Source organism: Cenococcum geophilum, assembly GCF_001692895.1.
Source record: "Cenococcum geophilum 1.58 unplaced genomic scaffold K441scaffold_1, whole genome shotgun sequence".
Taxonomy (NCBI): Eukaryota; Fungi; Ascomycota; class Dothideomycetes; order Gloniales; family Gloniaceae; genus Cenococcum; species Cenococcum geophilum.
In genome coordinates, this window is record NW_027137559.1 from 3228000 (window position 1) to 3248809 (window position 20810).

A 20810-nucleotide genomic window follows, 5' to 3' on the forward strand; every position below is an offset into this window, starting at 1 on the left:
TATAGTAGGGTTACTTCACAGATCCGTTACTCTAAAAGCAGTTAGAATTTGCGGCCGTAGTAGGTGTGTCCTTTCATATAGCCACCCTAATTAATTCTACCTTTATATTAAAATCTAACATTTTATAGCTAATTTCGAAGATTATACCTAGCAATTAGCGTCCTTAACGTTAAACTTAGACCTAGAATAACTTAGACTTATAGTGCTTTAATATATAGACAGGCGGCCGTGGAAAGACCCTCGCGAAGTTAACTTTATTAGATAACAAAGGGCAAAGAATAGGGTTTTTGGTCTTAAATAGCCGGATAGGTGGAGCGGATATAAAGTTTTAATTAACTTTTTAGACGAGCTTTTTAATACTAAGAAGCTAGCAATTATAAAGTTAGACAAACCAGTATATTACACCAGCCTTAATATTTGCAGACTACTTACTATAAAAGCACCTATATATATCACAATATAACCCTAACTACTTTTACCTACTGCCATTCGTTAAGCTTGTTTCACTAGAGTGTTTTAAGCTTTGGCGCGCATTAAAGGATAGCTTAGTTAAGTAAAAGGGATGGTTTAGATATACTTAGTTTATAAAATATAAAATATTATATTTTGTAATATTTAAATTTAATAATATTTAAGATTATTTATATATAACGGGGTTTTTATAAACACCCTAGTTTTAACCAAGCTAGCGTACTATAAAGGCTCAGTCAATAGAATAGGATTCTATTGATAGCTTGTAAACGAGAATTCCAAGATAAGGACTAGAAGAAGGTCGAGGAAAGGACACTATTACGGCACTAATCGCGCATAACCTGGATAGGGCCTAGTTAGAGGGGTTCGCTTACGCCTTAGCGCAGTATATAGACGTGTCCTTTTCACGACCTTCTTTTGCTCCTTATCTTGATATCCAAGTCTATAGACATTACAATTATACAGGCTTACATACGTTCTTTACGGCGCTCGTGCCTTAATTGCCTCATCGCTATAACAGACACGTCTATATATATGGCGCCAAGGCTCGGCTCCGCCAAGCCCCTAACTAGGGTCTGTAACAGTGCCGTAACATATACCACCTACTATTTTAAGTAAAGTTTTATTGTTTTACTAAAATTAAAGTAACACATATATTTAAAAGGCGGTGTGTTATACTAAGGCTTACCTAGGCGTAATAGATATAACTTAGGTAAAGCTTTAATGTTCCTTTTAGTTAAAACTAAAGGTGTTAGTCAAAATCCCATTACCTACATTATTTTTACTTAGCTTTAAATACTAAAATCTATTAAAATTATTATAGTAAGCGCTAAAAAAAAAGAAAACAGAAAACAGCTCTATAGCATCCTATTACCTCTAGTAGTTAGCGCAGCTACGTCTACACGGCCTTTTATAGGGGAAGTTTTAGTATTTTTGCAGTTTAAGGGAAAGTTAATAAAACACGCTAACCATTAGACACGTCAGGAGGCCGTAATATAAATTTATATTTCACGCCTATAACCACGCGCGTTTATAAATATAAATAACAATTTAGTCTAGGTAAGGGGCAAGCAATTTAATTATTTTTGTAATAAAGAGTTATATAATATCTTAAAGGAGTCCGTAGAGTATTACCTAACAATCAGTCTTAGATCACTTTTAGTCTTTAAATCTTTTAACGTCTTTAATCCTTTATTTACTATAAACACTCTTTCTCTACAATAGATTATTCTAATAACTTTCTTTTAGGAATGGAATCTTAGAATTTTAATAACACAACCGTTACTATAACGCCAATGAAACTTAATCCGGAAGCCGAAGACTTCACTCTTTACTCCCTATCTATAAGCGAAATTAAAAGATTTTGTTCCCACATACCTCTAATCGACTGGCTTTAACGAGATACCATAGAATTAAACCTATTTTAAGGCGACTTAGCTAAATCTAATGACCTTTACAAGCAAGTAGAAGACCTTACTAGGTATAATATTAAAATCTATATCTATTAATCCTAGAGCCCTAATATAAAAGCAGACAAGTAAGTGAGACGCAGGCTATAACCGAGTGTTTAAGACGCGACCTTAATACCTTAAAGGATTGGATTCGCCAGATAGCAGAGTTTAAAAAGACAATGGCTAAAAGTTTTCGCCAAATTGCAGAGAATAAAAGTCTTAACCATATGGGAGAGGCAGAAAAGACAATAGCTGAAATTGCGGGAGCTCTTAGTAACGAGCACACCAATAGAGACCAATCTACTCACAAGGCAAGTCAATAGCATAAAGCTATTAGAGGAAGCTTTCTAGTTATTTAATTACATGTCTTGTATCTGCTCGCGTATAATATAATAGTTAAAATCACTTCTAAGTTTTAATTAGTAGCTAAATAGTTTTAGCCTACGTGGAAAAAAATTCCTATAGTTTTTAATGCGGTAAGGCTATTCCATTTATACGGGAAGGCATTTTTTAGTAAATGGGAGTTATATAGGACTCCGTTCTGTATAGGAACTAAAAAAGCTAAAATTAAAAGTTTAAGGGGTACTTAATCCGTATGGGATTAGCAGAGTTACTTAAATAGAATTACTTAGTATTTTCGTCCGTACGGGTATAAAAAAAATTTAAATTTAAAAGTCTAAGGGTACTAAGTCCGTATGGGATTAGTAGGTTTGCTTAAAATTAATTATTTAGTATTTTTATCCGTATGGGAATTATAATAAAACAGCGTACGGAAATTATAAATAAAAAGGATTTCTACTAAAAATCCCATACGGGATATTTTCTTTTACACTTATGTATTAAAAATAAGATAGAGAAACTGGAACTTTATTATTCTACGGGATGGCGTAGAAAATAAGAAAAGAAAAGCCACTAATTTTAAATAGTTTTAAACAAAGTTCCGTACGGGATAGAAAATAATAAAAGTTTTAGTTTTATAGCCACTTTTCCCGCATAGGAGGATGCCGAAAGAGGTATTTAAAAGCTGGATATAAGAAGAGAATTTTAGTAGAAATCCCGTATAAAATATTATATTTTATAAATATTTTTTTAAAATGGAACACAACTTTCAGCTTCTATAAAAATTTTTATTAAATTATTCCGTATAGGAGGATGTCAAAAGAGGTATTTAAAAGCTGGATATAAAAAGAGAATTTTAGTAGAAATCCCGTATAAAATATTATCTTTTATAAATGTATTTTTAAAATAGAACACAAATTCTAGTTTCTATAAGATTTTTTATTAAATTATTCCGTATAGGATATTATAGGAAATAGGATATAAAATCTAGGTAATTAAATTTTAATATAGGATTAAAATATAGTAGATTATTATATTTATTAGCCGTTTATACTATATAGGATAAAATTAAAAACGGCACTAAAGATCTAGTAGTCAAAGGAGTTATATATAAAAGTTCCCTATAGGATAAATAATCTATTAGTTAGAAGAGTTATAAATATACGTCTATACGTATAATGGCAAGAAAACGAGCAAGATTATTAGATTTAGGGGAGACTAGAAATGTACATGGTTAGTATTGCCTCTATTATACTACTTATAGCTAAAGGATATAGTGCTGGCGTTAGAACAACGTATAAACGCTCTAGTAGAGTTAGAGATATAACGGCACTCAGATTGCCTAGAGCAACTAGAGGAGTTGCGGGCCTTTATAAGACGTTCCCAAATCCATACTAAAAGGATAAAAATTGAAGATAATAATTGATACCGTACGCAAGATGACTTATTTTCTAAGTATAAAACTTACGGCCTCTAGCGGGGAAAGATCTAAGAACTCCTCTTAAATCCGTCGCATGCATAATAGCGTTATAAGTTTTTTACTCTCTTATTAAAGAAGCTTATACAAAGAAGAATTGTAAGCCGTTCTTTAATAATAAGTTAGTAGCGCGTTACTAATAAATGCAGTTCATCTTGGTTAGAGAAGTATGCTTAAAGGTGTTAACTTTAAGCGTCTGGCTCAGAATATAACAAGATATAACTAAAATAGGCTATAAACAGCGAGGTTTGTTCCTTAGAAAGAAATAAGATTAAGGACTTATATAATTTCTTTGCAGTACAATAGGACTTTAGCTTCGGCATTTATTCTAGGATACGGCTTAAAGCTATAGAGGATAGTTATATAAAGGTGGCTAGATCTAAATTAATAAGATAGTAATTGGAATATAATAGTGAGTAAGGGTATAATATAAATATTACAAAAATACTGGCTCTAAAGCAAATAGAATTTAAGATTTAGGAATCTAGAAAGTTTAGAGGAGCCTTTATATAAAATTCTTGCACGCGTTACGGCAAATATAAAAGTACCTACTTACAGATTATCTATAGGAGAACTGCTACGCTTCCCCACCACTTAGAAACAGATACATAATACCGCGACATAACGTGGAGAGAAATCCTAAAACGGTTAAGAATATGCATCAAAGTAGTAGAATCAACTCTTAGATAATAAAAGCCCTATATTTAATAACTCTTATTAAACACCCCCTTTAAGACTTACTTCCTGCACTTATAGATTTAAGCTTATAAAGCGATACCATATTTAGTAATAATCTATCCTAGAACACTGCTTAAGGACCTATAAGGATTATTAGTAAGTTTTCTAAGGTTAACGAAGGTGATATATATAATTTAATATTATTAAAAAACTATACTTCTATATAACCTAGGGGCATAGAGCTTTATAGCTATTTCCACTAAGTATTTTAGAGGTACGTAGTACGCGGCACTTATAATAGAAAGCATAGCTGCCTGCACTAAGGCGTTATATACTAAGCGCTGGGCTTAAATTAAGACCGAATAAGCCTATTTGCGCATTAGCCACCGTAATCTAGCGTTTGGTGTAAATTAATGGTTTTAATAACTTTATAAGCTTAAAGAGCCCCCAAGGGGCTGTGTAGTTAATCTGCCGAGGGTTAAAGCATTTAATAAGAAGCTGCAAAACTCGGGTGTCTTATTAAGATATGTTATATCTATATAGAGTGCCACAAACTCCATAAATAGAGCCTAAGTAATTGGATGGTACCCCTTATAGGTTAAACACTGCCTTTAAATAGGCTCTAGAACCTAGACGTAGGAACGCCTTAGGGTTAGTAGTATAATTATAGACTAACAGATGTCCCGCGTCCTTAATAATAGCATAGTTTCCCAAATAAGCCACTAAGACCTAAGTGAATAAGAAACCTGTTAAGATAAGCCTTATGCTTAAGGAATAACACCTCTAGCGGCAAAAAATTATACCTTAGTAGTTTATATAACGTAACTTTCGGAGTAATATACTCAAAGGCATAGTTAGAGCTCTACGCTGTATAAAAGAGATATTGCCTTGCTGTTTATTCCTCCTCTATATCCTTTATCCCTCTTCTATTCTCTAAACTCTTTCAGCTCTAGTATATATTAATCTCACAACCCTACCGATAATGTCTTTTATAGTTAAATAACAGCCGCAGACTTCTAATCCTAAATAGAAGCAAACATCCTCCGTGCCCGATTAATTATTTAATATAGTTTCTTTATATAGCAGCGGCGGTAATACCATCGTAGATAAGACCATATACGCCGCCAAGGCATATAATAGTAAGGCCAATGCCTAAGTTCTAGTAATTAGTTTATAATATTATTAATATAATTATAGGGGTAAACTTGAAGAACGAATCTCGTTTTAGGAATGTTAGCGGAATTACCTATACTAGGGTTATAAACAAAAGCTTAGAGTTTCTCGTATTATAGAAGCCCAAGTAGGTGTCCGTAGTGGAGTATTGTAAAGGCCTAGAGTACCTAGCATACGTCGTTATTAACGATAATGATAGTACGGCGTTGGCATGTTAGGACCCTACTTAGGAGCCACCCATAAATCTACCACACGATAAGATTTAATCATACTACACTCGGGAACCGACTTAACTTAATCGACATGCTAAAATATATAAAGAGCTTAAATAGATAATAAGAGGTAAAGCGGGGGAGCCTAAAGGCCGGAGGCAAGGATACTAGTTAAAAGAGCAGTCTAAGAAGTCGCTAAAGGAAAGGGGACACAAGCGGAAGGCAGATAAGCTGTTAGAGAAAGCCACACGTAAGTAGAAGGTAGATACTAACATTTGCAACGGAGGTAAGGGGATAGAGGCTTAATAGTAATATAATGGGAGACGAAGCTAAATTTAATTCAATTAAACTATCACGGAATATTGCACAAATTGTTAACACGGGGAAACCACGTAATTAAGTTAAGTAGCTTAATAATCCAAAATAATACTAGGCTCTTCTCCCTATCTTTCTGGTAAGTTTTATTAAGATTACTAACCTCTAATATATAATTATACTAATGCCCAAAAGCCTCTAATTAGCCAAGTAGTAATTCTGAAGGCTTAGTTAGTATAATAGTAGGAAGAATAACTGGTTTCTAAACCATCTTTATATTAACACTCTTGTCCTAAAAAGAGCGTACTTAACCTAGAGTCTCCTAATATAGCTTCCCCCGAAATAATAGGAGGGTGGGTCCATCTAGGGCTGCTACTAATAGAAATAAGACTTGGTTCTAAGAGCGAGTAGTAAAAACCAAATATATAACTATTGGATTCTTTAGTAACTTACGCACTTATATTAAAGTCACTTATGCTAACTACTGGGAGACTTAGGCAAGCAGCTTAATTGGCATCTAAAGAGGAAAGACAATTGGAACTAGTGCCTAAACTATCGCTTTCCGCATAAATAGGAAGTTTAATACTTATAAGTTTCGTGGTATAAAATAAGCAATTGTCGATCTAAGGTATGTAGGGATAAATCTGGCCTATAAAATCCAAGATCTAAGCATTTATCCTCTTCAATAATTCCGTACCAAAATCTAAGATGGCTTAAAGTTTTACTCTAGTATTATTATCGTTATGGGAGTTAACTGGATCAAAACCTTCCGCCCCTAAGCTTAAGTTCTTAAAAATTAGGTTAAATTCCTGGGGATTCCTAGCACGTTCTGCCAAAGTGTTAAGGGCATCCTTTATAAGCAGTTCCCCTTTTAGGTATCCGGCTTATTTAACATAGACTAGGCAATTTAAAATAGGGTAATCTAAGTAGAAGTAAAGGATAATAGACTTTGCCTATATATGGACTAGCGGAAAAGAATGCATTATAATATTGCCAATAAAGGTTTTTAATTTAAATAAGTAACAAAATTAAAGTTTATATAGGCGAAATATTCTATCTACGAAGCTTTATTTACATAGCTAGACTAAGAATATAGGTTTCTTAGAAAACGCCACTAATAGTCACTCCGCAGAAAAGATCACGCGCGCTTTGCAACCACTATGTTATTTTATAAACAGTTTTTAAGAGAGAAACTCGAAACTTCCATAATCCGCCTAAAAGCGAAGTTACAGCCATCCTTACCGCATAGATATATAGGAGAAGCATCTATAATGCGGTATTAGTAATAGATTTAAAGTAACTATATTCCTAGCTATAATAATAAAACAGGAATATCCAATACAAGACATTAACTGGGAAATTTATAATAAATAAATTTGGATATATGATCTTGAAATCTATTAGCCTAGCCAAAACTAAAGAGATTGTTACACTACCTAATTCTACTTTTACGACTAGAGATATTTCTCCCACCCTATTGCTCTTATCTCCGCACTATTATAAATTCTAAAGGCCAAGAGCGTACTCCAATTCATTAATTCTTTCCTATTTGCAGTGGTTCTCCCATTTAAGATCTTAAAGGTGAAATTTAAGCTCAGCCTCATTATCGAAGATCCGCTCCTTTACTTACCCAAGCTAATCCTTAAACTGCTTTAACTTTTTAAACCTTATCTATTTTACGTTTTCGAGCTCTTTACGGCACTTAAGCAGTGCGGTTTCTGCCTCTAAATATTAATCTTAAAGTATACTAATTGTTACTCTTGCTTTATCCAGTTTGGTTTTAAGATTTTAAATTTAAAGTATAGAGTTCTACTCGCGAAGAAAGAATTCCTTAAGAAACTCCCAATCGGTACGGCTGTTAGACTTTTAGCAGAGAGAGTAATAGCTTACACTCTTTTACTTATTAGTAAAGCTATTAGTAAAGGAAGAATTTAGACCTACCGGAGTGTTTAAATTAGTACTAAAAGAGTCTATTTTAGGCATTAAGCTATTATTTCTTAAGATAAGGTAAAATTCTAAGATTAGTATATAACCTCTTGTATTATAAGGCAAAGGAAAAAGCGCACCCTAAAAGACCCTAAAAATCTAATATATTCTAAAATCTAAAAACTGTTTCTAAAGACCGTTATAGAAGATATTAGCTAAAGATAGGGCTTATATATACAGATACTAGGACTTAGCATCACCAAGAAATCGCTTATATATATTTTAGTTAGACCTTAAGAAAACGAAATAACTAGCTAAAGGTTACATAAGGCTTATAAATGATCTGCTATTAAAGGCCAATTAGGGGCTTTTGTAATAGCCATGCCCCGCACTTACTAAATATTAATTGATTATAAATCTCGGCGATTGTATAAATCCAAAGCTTACATAAGCCGCCCCTAGCAATTTCAGTTCTGGACCTCAGCTCCATCATTATATAATTTAGTTAGAATTTACCTAAGCTTATCGTAGTTTATAAGAATAATTTTGTAATAAAAATGGCTTATTATCTAAGAGGTGTACCTAATTATCGAAACCTAACTCGCCGGTGTCTTATCGGGCTAAAAGTCTATACTAAGGAGCGTAATATTATATATGTTTGAGCGAAGGGCTTTTCTTACACAGGCCTTAAACTTAGGCGTCCCACAAACTGTCAGCCGTTGAATTAAAAAGTATTATCACCTTTTAAAGGAAACTTACCAGATATCATCATATTTCCTACCTCGGTAGACTATTCTTAGTTAATAATCTATACTGTGTCTAGTAGATCTAAAAGCTTATAAAGCCTCTTTCTAAGGATTTTATCCCCTTTACTTAGTTCTTCCGTAGACCCAGCGACTTCGTATAAAAAAAAAATAGTGAAAATCTAGCGGTGGTCCATATTATATAGAGCTAGGATAAACTCTTTTACCCATTTATATTAATCTTTATAGTTAGCAATACCCTTATTTTTCTAGTATACTACGGATTCTTACCTTTTGTTTCTAAGAACTATACTAATAATAGCCTTTATATACAGGCAGTCCGATCATTATATACTATTAGGAGATATTAAATTAATAATAAATAGCTTGTAATTCCGATACTATTTACTATAAACAGCACCTTATTGTATTGGCTTAGGTAGTAGTACTAAGTACCTCTATATAGTCCATCTAATATAACTAAAGTTACTTCACTATATAGCCTTAGTCTGCTACTAAACCCTTACTTAGTTCGAATAAGGAGTACTATAGTTTGCTTAATACTAGTCTTATTATCTAAGACCCATGCTATTATATAAGGATATACTTAAATAAGGCCGAAACCATACGGAATAGTGATATAGATAAATTACCCTGGCAGTACTTTCTAGGGGCGTTTTACTATAACTCTAAGTTAAACGGCGTTTTCTAAATCCTTGCCTCCTTAGGGATAGTAAACTATAGATACTCGAAAACCTAATCCTAGATTTCGATATAATATAAATCTAGCCTAAAGTAATTTCTAAAGAACCTAAAGTAATAATGTGACTAAGAGATAAGCTATAGAATAGCTCGGCTTTAGTCTAATGTGTAACCATAATGTTCCCATTAAAGCTAATGCGAGAAGAAGGTAAGTACGGAGGAAAATTTCGTAAGCGTAATAATAAATAATAAAAAAAGATAGAAGGCTAATAGCGGAAATAAATATAATAAGCTGTTTATAATTAAGCTTAGTAGGAATAAGGGAGTTTTAAATAAACTATAATTTCAACGTTTGCTATACGCGAATACTTTAAAGATACTATTAAAAGTGTATAAAGCACTCCTTCTAGAACATATACTTGACCGATCTAGCGGTAAATTAAGCTATAATCACATATCGGCAGGCGTAGGACTTTATCGCTAATTAAATTAGTTCTGCCCCTAAGAAATAGCGGAACTACGTTAATAGCGAATAGATATCCTAAACGCTGCGCAAATTAGATGCCTGTGGGCAGGCCTAAAACGGAGCTAATAACATTTATAACTGCGTAAAGGAAGATGTAAAATGCAGCTAAAAGACTAATGTTTAATATGCTTTTTTGCCTAGGAACAATTAAAGTATATAGAGTCTATTTCCGGATATTTAATAAGAGTTTTTCACGAGCCTAAGAGCTAATAAGCTTGGAAATCCTCTAAATAGAGAAGATGGCAATAACTGCGCCGTACGAAACGACGTAAATAGTAGTTATATTTATATTCTTTCCCTAAGAATTTTATAGGATAGTTAAGCATTATAAAGACGCGCTTAGTTCTTTATTAAAAGAAATAAGTTTACTAAAAAATAATAATAATAATAATTCTTTGATTAACGTCTGATACGGATGCTATCTAGCCCTACGCAGACTACTCCGTATACAAGGGAAAAGTAATATTGACGGGAAAAAACCCTTGCTGCTAGGGGGGAGGAAAAACCCTATAAGCCACCTCAGTAGGATGAAAAACCCCGTTTGCTATATCCGCACGTAGCAGCGGCCCTACGGGCCTACAGCTACGTCCTATCCTCCTTAGATGTTCGAACTCCTTAGAAACCACTGCTTCCTTCTCTAGCTTATCCAAGCTAGGGTTCACTACGTCCCAGCTAGGCCTTGCTACTTAATTGCTGTCTTACTATTATTTCCCATATCTTGGCCATCCCCTATATGCTATCTCTTATTTAACCATTGCTATATACGCCATGCCTCCCCCCCCTAGGGCCTATCGAAGGCGTAAGGGGGATTTATCCGTTCTAATTACCATAATACTAACAGCGGGATATGTTGTATTGGGTATCTTTTGTGCCTAGGCCCCAGCTAGGCCCTTTCTAAGGGTTACTACTCCGTCAAAAGGAGATAAGGAAAACCGTGGGTCGCAATCCAGGCTGCTGGGTATTTGGTACTTGTCAACGGCGAGTAACCGCATACTCCGCGGGCGATCGCCCTAGGGGTTAGGAGGGGCCGTATATTTGCTCGTTCGTTTACTCGTTCGCAATCGCTCGTTCGTCGATATAAGAGGTCGTTAATGCTTTCTGTTGGGGGTCGGGGGATGCTATCGAATGCTGTATATCCACGTTGGATTGTACAGGTGCCTTAATAGGAGAGTAGCGTAGCTAAATTGTAGAGGGCCATAGTAGTGGTTTTCGAGATCTCACCATCTGAAAATTTTTCACCACTGCCCACAACGCTCACAACCACGACCACTAGGTCCTATCGCACGCTGTGCAACGTCTCTGCGTTGGCTCTAAGTCTGAACTTCGAAGACCTAGGTTCGTAGCCGTCACCACGTACAGGTGCAGAGTCCGTTTTCAACGGCCTAAAAAATAATAAATTTTAATAAATTCTATAATAAGATATTATTTTAGCGCTCTAACGTAAGAGCGGGTACTAAAAGAAAATTAAAAAAGCTATAATTAGAGACTAAAATCCGGGCAAGAAGCTATTTTAGGCTCTAACTAATACGCTATAAAATAGTCGAACTCTAATTAGTAAACTAGCCGCTCGCTAGATATAAAACTAGTAGCTTACTTTACCTTACTCGTTTTTTAGCTAAGGGCATATTTAATTACTATTACTTAGCCATATAGGCTCTACTAGGTAGGCGCTCTTAAAAAGCCACCTAGGCCTACCTAGGCCCACCTAGTCGCGAACGGGCCACTAATATCGATATCCGCCTGGTAAATACTATCCGTTCGACGCCGCAGGTAAATTTAAGCAGATCGGTCATCTCGGTAGTTAAAAAGGAGGTTTCACCTAGCCAGGTAAAGGCGTTCGCGCTAACCGCAATTGCGCTTATAGTGGCGAGTTTTATTAGCAATTTAAGCCACCTAGGTAGGCGAATTCCACTAGTTAAGGGAGTAACCTATAATATTTTTAACCTATTCTTACCATCCTGTAATCTAATTCAACACCAACTATCTAGTGACGCTCCTTTCTTACTAAACAAACCCCTTTTACTAGGTGGAAAGCACCCCTGCCTTAACGTCTAGAAGAGGCGCTTATATCCTAAATACTAAGCCTAGGTAGAGTTAACCTAGCTAAAAAGTTATTAAATATACCCTAAGGCGCACAACTTGCATATAATATGCATACTATGCCGTTTACATTATCTCTAACAGAATTAAATATAAATATTATTAAGAATACTTTTAATTACTACAAACTATTATTTTATTAATCTTACTTTATTTATCTACCTTCAAATCCCATTAAAAGGGTATTAATGCTATGCCTCGCCTAAGGAAACAATACCGCACGTCTTTACATAGGTCTTCAGACGCCAACAACCAAATATTCACAACCCGACGGGAAGGCATCTTTAAGAAAGCTTCTGTCCTTGCTTAGCTGGTGCCCGGAATAAGAGTTGCTATCTTTATAAAGAAAAACTAGGAAATCTTCACGTTTCAATCTAATAAGAACTTAACTTCTTAGCCTCCCTCTATAGAAGAGATTATAAACACTATCCTTATTTACTATCTCTATACGCTTATATAGAGTAGCAAAGGGCAGGCAACCCAATTAATAAATTTCCCTACTATTATTAAAGTACCGCTAAAGCACGCTTATAGGGGGATAAAACTCCCTTATCCAGCCGAAGCTCCCTAGAACTTCTTCTATTTCTAAGCCAGGTCTACTATAATCTAAATATTAGGGTTAAGAGCAAGCCTACTTACTTATCCTCTATCGGAAGCATTGATTTATTAAAATAGTTTTCATCGCCTTCTATTTACTATAATAGGATAGAGTTTATAGACCGCCATAGTAAAGTGTTGCCCCCTATTAGTAATTAGGTATTAAGGTCACCCAATGGCAACGATATAGGTAATCACAACTCTCCCGCTCCTCTAAGTAAGATTTTTTATACACCATATAAGAATCCCCATTAACGACCTTACTACTATAGTCAAAGCCTAAGCCGGAACTCAACCAACCGTATAATTCTCCCTCCTCTTACAGCACCTATATTTGGCACTTTGCCTTTAAAGAGATTACCAGAATAATTTAAAGAATTTAGGTTATATTATATATGACGCTTAGTGAATTATATATAAGGATAGGGATCCTTTATATTATTAGAATTGGGTACCTAGCCTTCTAAATATTTTTACTATAGCGCAAGCAATTAAATATTTAATTCACTATTAAACTCAAATAAATAATAACCCTTATCCCCTAATTAAATCGCGAATAGTATATATAGCGCTTCTTCAATTTATAAAATAGAAGGCGCTAGCTAAAGTGACATTTCAGAAAGACGCTCTATTTCCATAGAAGGTGCCGGCTAAAGTGATATTTTAGAAAGACGCTCTATTTCTATTAAAATAGTTATAGGTATATGCTAAAGCAAGGGCATCTCCTACTATACACTCCCATTAAAACGGAGTTGCCTCTTTAAGAGTAATACGTCCTCTAATCTATTATATAATCGTTTTCTCCCTAACCCAGACCTCCTAGGAAGCCTAGTATTGCTATCTATAGTAAATATACTCCTATATTGGTTTATAAAAGCCTTAATATCTTCTTTACTACCTATATAGCAAAGTCCATATCTTTTACATGCCTCTAAAAGATATTTAGGGTTATAAGACGTTATAATAGTAAGGTCAAAAGCTAGAAACTTTACTATACTCTAGGATACCTTTTCGTAATATAGTATATGCCTAGTTAGAAATTCTCTAAAGCCTTCTAGCGCCTAAGTTGGCTCAAACACGATCTCTAATCTTTGAAAGTCACTATTCTTATTTAATTTAATTATAATAATCCGAAGGTCACTAGATATATCTACTTCAGTAATAAAGCCCAAATCCAGCTCCTTTTTATACTCCTTAAGTTCTTTTAATTTTTAAAAACCTCGGCTAATAAGGTTATCTTTAAGTTATATATTATATTCGAGGCCTGCAATCTTTATCTTCGCCGCAGAAAATATATGTTCTGCTTGGCCTTAATATATCGCCATGCTTTAATCGGCCCAGTTTTATAATTCACGTTGTTAACATTCGTGTTCAGTCTCTGCTATCTATTTTAACTGCTTTTATTAACACTTATACTCTTCTTCTAACAATTTAAGGACCTAAAGATGCTTAGATTGGGCTTATATTATCAGCTAACCCACCACCTCTTAAACTGCTTTTTCCTTTTAAGACTTGGCTAACTCTAATACTTAACACAGTCTTTTATCTTCTTGCTGTTAACGCACTTACTCTACTAACTTAAAAACTTTTATATACTTAGACCGGGCTTCTATTTTCAGCTAATCCACCACCTCTTAAACTGCTTTTTCCTTTTCAGACTTGGCTAGCTCTAATGCTTAACGCAGTCTTTCATTTTCTTGCTATTGACGCAGTCTTTTATTTTCTAGCTATTTACGCACTTGCTCTAATAACTTAAGAGCTTTTAGATGCTTAGATTGGGCTTATATTTTCAGCTAATCTACTACCTCTTAAACTGCTTTTTCCTTCTTAGGCCTAGCTAATTGCAGTACATAACGTAAGTTATTATTTTCTTCCATAACTTATTTCGTCTCTATCTGTATTGCCTTTAAACATTAGGTTAGAATAGCAGTTTCACTCTTTAAAGCATTAAATGCTTTTATTAACCCTTCTATTTCAATTCTTGCCTTCTCTATCTTTCGTTAGAGCACTTTATAATCTCTTTTTTTCATTTATAAGCTGTTCCGCATTCCTTCTTAGGTGTCTTTCAATTTTTTTAAGCCGTTATTTAACTCCAAGACTATAGCTATCTAGGCCTCCAGATTATGTTACAATTTCTTAATTTAGGTATCCTTCTTATCTTCTTCTCTAGAGCCCTATTAATATTTATTTTCTACTATTACGCTTTAAAGACATTCCTTCTTAGCTACGGCCGCATTAAGTGTCGACTACTATTACACCAACTGGGATTCCAGCCTCTTTTTGGAATTCTTAAATGACATACTTTAAGCTATTATCTCTTCTAGCTTATTACTAACTAGAGAGTACTCTTTCTTAAGATCTTCAATTTGGGATTTTGCCCTCGCCAATTAATTCTCTATTATTATAGAAGTGGAAGCTATTAACTTCCTAGCAGTTTTTAAACTTATTTCACTATCTTCTAACTCTTTAATACGTGAATTTAATTGGCTTATTTTAATTTGCAGTTCTTTAACTAAGTAGTAATAGGTATAGTCGTGCGCATTAGTAGGACTCTACATTAGTATAGTATTTTGGATTAATAGCGACCGAGTTTCTAAGGTAAAATATGCATCCTTCTCTTAATTAGTTAAGTTTATATATAAAAAAGGGGGCTGGGTATACCTTAAATGACTTAAATCCGAAAAAGGTTATAAAGAAGTCACGTTTTATAAAAAAGGGTATAATATTGGCACCAGGATAAACCTTACTCCCATAAATGTATGGGATAAAAAGGCAATTATTATCCTTCCTATAATTATCGTTAAAGGGCCTTCTATACCTTCTATTAGCGGGGAGGGATTTAGAACTAGTAAAGTATAGTAATTAAATGCAGTTATCCTGGGCTTCCGACTGCTTAAGAACTAAGGCAATAGCTATAACTTTTCGCTCATTCGTGGACTTTAATTAAGGGTTAGCTTTTTGCAATAGCTAAATAGCAAGTTCTCTTTTAGGATCTTGCGACTTAAGCGCGAGAGCTATAGGAGTCCAAAAGCCTAAAGTAATAGCCAGATAGCTGAGGTTTTAATATAGAGCCGGACTTGGCTCCCTAACGGTAGGCTTTTCTTTTCTAATTTCTTTTCAGGGAGTAAATTAAGTCATATATCGGAAATTACGAAGGCAAAACGTCTATAACTATGCATAGTAAAGCCATCGGTCTTCTATAAATCCACGCTTTAAGCAACACTACTAGCTCATCTCTAAGAACGGTATAGTTAAGTTTTTAGGACAATAATAGCAACCTTTAAGGCTCTTATAAATTGTTCCTTTTATTTTATTACCAATTAAATGCTTTAGTATAATGCAACAAGGTTTTAGGTATTTAAGGTTCTCAAAAAAGGTTCTTAATAAGGGAATTAAACAATCTACTAAAGAAATGTTCTATAGAATAAGGTCTCTTATTAACTAGTCTAAAATAGTTAGGAAAATCTTCTTAAACTCCATTAGCGCGGTAACACGATCTATATTGGCTTTTAAGACAGCTAGCGCAAACAGTTCCAGATTCTAAACGGTCTCTACATCCACTACTAATGGGGGTAAATCTATACCATTGCAGCTAATAATCTTCTTCCAATTTATAGAGATAGGGCGAAGTCCCTTAAGCAGTTCCTAGTTTATTTAGCTAGCTCTCTCTATAAGCAAGTAGAGAACGGCATACCTCATCACACTTAAGCGTTAAGAATCTATATAACGCTCCGATCTAAATTGGTTCCCATAGGCCTGGCATTTCTACTAGGGCATTAAATGCTCTCGCAAAGTAAGAATTCTTAAAAAGTTGTCTTAGATCATTCGGCTTTAACCCATCTAATAGAGCCCACCATCTATTCTCTAATTTCGTATCATTCTTAAGATAATAGTATCGTATTTTGCGAAACACTTTCCCGTCTAACGGTTTCTATTTATTTAAGTATTCTTTAATTATCCTCATAAGGACCGTTTATAGAAGATCTGCAATAGATTCTTAGCTAAAGTAGTAAGACACTTAAGTAAACGGGCTCACCTTTGGAGAAAAGCCTCACTATCCACCACTGGTCATTATCGTCTAAAAATTCTTTAGCAGCTTTAATACGATATAAGCCTCTAAGGCAGTCCACGCTCCTTAGGTTAACAAACGGTATTAAGTTACCCTCCTAAAGTTAATAAAAGCGTTATTTATTAAGGCCTAAAAAGGCTAGTAACGAGATAAGGGTCGCATTGTCTATAACAGCATTAATAAATTTTTCTTTCTCTAGCCTTTTATAACCTACTCTTTTAAATACATTTCTAAGGCGGCGGACGTTCTTTTTGGATAGTAACCGATGTTTTTTACGTATAAGAGGATGGTCGAAATTAAGTGCGCCAAGTTTTATTTTCGCTATGCCTAGGTAGTTCCGTGCCCTAAGTATAGCTAGCTTAGAGTTGTCTATGGTTATAGGAAGAGCCATTACTTGTATACCGAGAGCCCAGCACTCCTACTAATGTGGAAGACTTAAAGCTCTTTTATAAGAAACATTAGTTAGTACCGAATATTAAAACTAAAAATTTAATTTAGTATTTTAATTGTACTATCTTATAAACTATAAAGCTGTATTAGGTGGTACGAAGCGGAATTAAATTTTTAGGAAACTGTAAATATTTAAATATATATATATAAGCAAATTTTTAGAAGATTCCCTAAGCTCCACTCCTCCGCCTTATCCGCTCTTATTAATGGCGAAAATTCCTTAAATAACTGTCGATTTTAAAAGCGAAGGTGCTATTACTAAGCACCGACAAGCTTTTAAGTCCTTAATACTAAAAGAGAGCCAGCATCAGAGCCCATTATTTATTACGCTAGTTAGTAAAAAAACAAAGTCTGCTATTCTGTAACACCTACTAGGAGATACTATAGGTGGAAATTTTCTAGCCGATGCGTATAATCAAATCTACCTTTAGGAAGACCCTAAAACCCGTAAAGATACCTTACTAATCCTTTTCATCAATTGCGAACTTCAAAACTATTCTTTATCACAGTTGCTTCTTTCCTATAGTAGTGGGGAGATAGTAACAAGAAAAATTTCTTAGTAGTAGCCTTTAAAATGTCGTAAAATACTTAGCTTATTATTATATAATCGAGTACTCTTACCTTTCTCCAATATAGTCTGCTATTTCGTTACAGATCTAGGCGGATTAAGGGAAGTGTCTAAGCTTATGGCTTAGCAAGCTGTTAAATCTCCAAGTTCCGATCTCTCCGTGCTCCCCCGCATTCTACTAGTATTTAACACATCCTCACTAACCTTTAATGAAAATATTGCTAAATTAAAGTCCCTAGCTTTAATAACTAAAATAATGCAGAGCTTTAAGTAATATAGTAAAACTAAAGACGTAAATATAGATCTAAAGGCTTATTTTTATAGTATCCGTATTCTTAAACTAAATTTGTCTATAAGCTTAGTAAAACGTTCGTGCGCGTTCTAAAAGCGAATTCTTTTTATATTAGAAGAAGCACGCGTCTTACGCCAATCCACTTAAGTTAAATTCCGTTTTAAGCATTTTAAGGCTTTATTAAGCTTGGCTTTAGAGCACTTTAGCTCTACTATTACCGCCCCGTTCTTATTTATCTAAGTAGTATAACCTTATAGCTTCTTAAACGAGGGGTTCTTAGCGTACCTTAGAGATCTTATTAAGCATATGCCGTCTTAGGCATAGCTATGGCACTTTATCGCCCTATTAGTAGTATTAGCGTTAATTCTATTAAGCTATCCCCCGGGTTCTTATTATATAACCCCCGCCCTAAATCTAGCTAACTCACTAATGCTAATTATAGACTTTCTTCCTACTTTTATCTTCTTAAAGCATTTCTTAAACGCTTATATCTCTGCAATGTAAGACTATACTATAAATACAAGTATCTATACAAAATTTTTATTAGCGGTTCTAGATAATTTCTAGTCTATGTTCCAAACACTCTAATTAAACTCTTTATTAACTACATCCCAGATTTACATGCAAAATATTACAAGGCTTTGGCCCCAAGTAGCAGAGTTTAGAAGCTATAAGTCTTGCTTCTATTATCTAATGCGAATGCCTAAAAAGGTATTAGACTGCAGTTATACACTCTGTAATATATATATTAAAATATATAGAAGACAATCATCCTTAATAAAATACAACTATTATCTTTCGTCTTATGTCCTCTATGCCTTACCTTACAAAGCGTCTAATTTTTAATTTGTGCCACCTAGTGCTAGTATCCATATTTTAAGCATAGATGGCGGAGGTATAAGGGAAGTTATATCTCTTATCTTTCTAATATATATTAAGCAGACACTATCTAACTTTAGATATTCACTGCGAGAACATTTTAACCTTATCTATGGCACTTCTGCGGGTACGTAAAAAAGAAATATTACTATTAAGAACTTAAGTTAATCTGGTAATTAGGTAGAATAACTACTATAGGGATAAGTTTCTTAGGGTAGAACGCAGCCAAGTCATTATAGAGGTTTAAGGATATAGCAAGCAAGACCTTCAAGCGGCGAAAATTTAGATCCACTTTACTTACTAGGTTATAAGAGATAATGCTAGGCTACGCCCAAGATGGCTAGTACAGCCTTACCGCCATCGAATTAGGCTTTAAGGCCGCTTTTAGATCCCACCTAAAGATGTTTAATCTACTAATAAACGATACTAGAGTTATAGTAATAACGACAACTGTCAAGGAGTCATAGCCTTGTTTGTTTTGCAATTATAATAGGGGTAAGCAACCTAAGGATATTAGTAAGCAAAGTACTTTCCCAATTTAATATAGTAGCGTCCTAATTATATAGGGTATAGTTTAATCCAGGCCAACTATTTACAGCATGATATATCTATTAGTGAAGCGTATATTTAATCTAGGGGATGCTTAGAATTAAGCTAATACATTTTAGGGTATGTTGTACTTCTGCCGCACCCTGGTTAGCTAATCTGTTATATATCCTATAATTTAATACTAATTAGAAAGGTTCTTTAAACCCAAAGTAGTAAAAAACCTTAGCACTTTTTAGGATGGGGGCCTTTAAAATAATAATCCAATTGTTATTGCCTAATTGGAAAGTCTATTCCTATGGCCTAAAAAGGGTAAGCCTAACTTTACTCTCTTATTAGGAACCGGTATAACCTCTATACTAATAGCTGCTAGCACCTAATCCCTAATCACAGATTAATTTTACCTAAGACTCTTTAAAAGCTTTATGCGGAGTCTAAACAGCGAGGAAGCTTAGAAGAGGTTTATTTATACTATCCCAGTACAGTACCGCAACAGATATTATCGTCTTAATCTTTATCTCTAAGGGCCTGAACCTCCACTCAATGACCTATCTATGGTAGGAGAATTAAAAAGCCAAACTACGGAATATATAAAATTAAGTTCTATAATTCCTACTATTATAGACTTAATATACGCCGCAATGTTCTACTTTGAGCTTAAATATCCCCCTTAGTATATTAACGGCCGTTATAAGTGCGTTAGTCATATATTTTGCCGACTTAATCTCCCTCCTAATGGGCGTTAATACTTATACTCTTAGCTTATTGCCATATTATTTTAGTTCCTTATTTATGGTCATCCAACGGCTTATATATTAAAGGTACTAAAGGGTTATCCCCCATTTAAATAACGTGTATAATTTGTGGTTGATACCTTAAGTGAAAGTATTATAATCTCTATTAGAGGGATTACGAGCATGCCTAGGTTAATAAGCGGATTTCCTATATCTCTTAAAGATCTGATTAATTCACAGTAACTTTACGCTCTATTTAGCTGGGCAGATCACTTAATATTCAAAAAGCCTCTTCCTTCTATTCCAGCAAAGCGAAAAATAGATAGACTATAGTAATTTATTTATTCTGGTAAGGCAATTACTAGTTACTTTCTGTATAATATTTCGTGCGTATATTGGCAAAGCCTTAGCTACCAGGCAGCTAGAAGCGAAATTATCCTAGAAACTATATTAGAGCACAGCGGTAAGTATTCTACTTAATTTAGATATCCGGCTTCCCCTAGAGTTAAAGTTTAAGTTATTAGCATTTAAATTACAGGAATTAGTTTCTTAAAATTATCTA

The 20810-nt window shown here is 34.3% G+C and overlaps 1 protein-coding gene across 1 annotated transcript; it reads left to right on the forward strand.

Moving 5' to 3' along the window:
• Positions 1 to 304: 304 nt before the first annotated feature.
• K441DRAFT_460646 (uncharacterized protein) lies at positions 305 to 530 on the forward strand (the record flags this gene model as incomplete). Its single annotated transcript, XM_067641770.1, has 2 exons — positions 305 to 394; positions 441 to 530. Coding segments are annotated over 2 exons (180 nt in total), but the record flags the coding sequence as incomplete, so codon positions are not given.
• Positions 531 to 20810: the final 20280 nt, after the last annotated feature.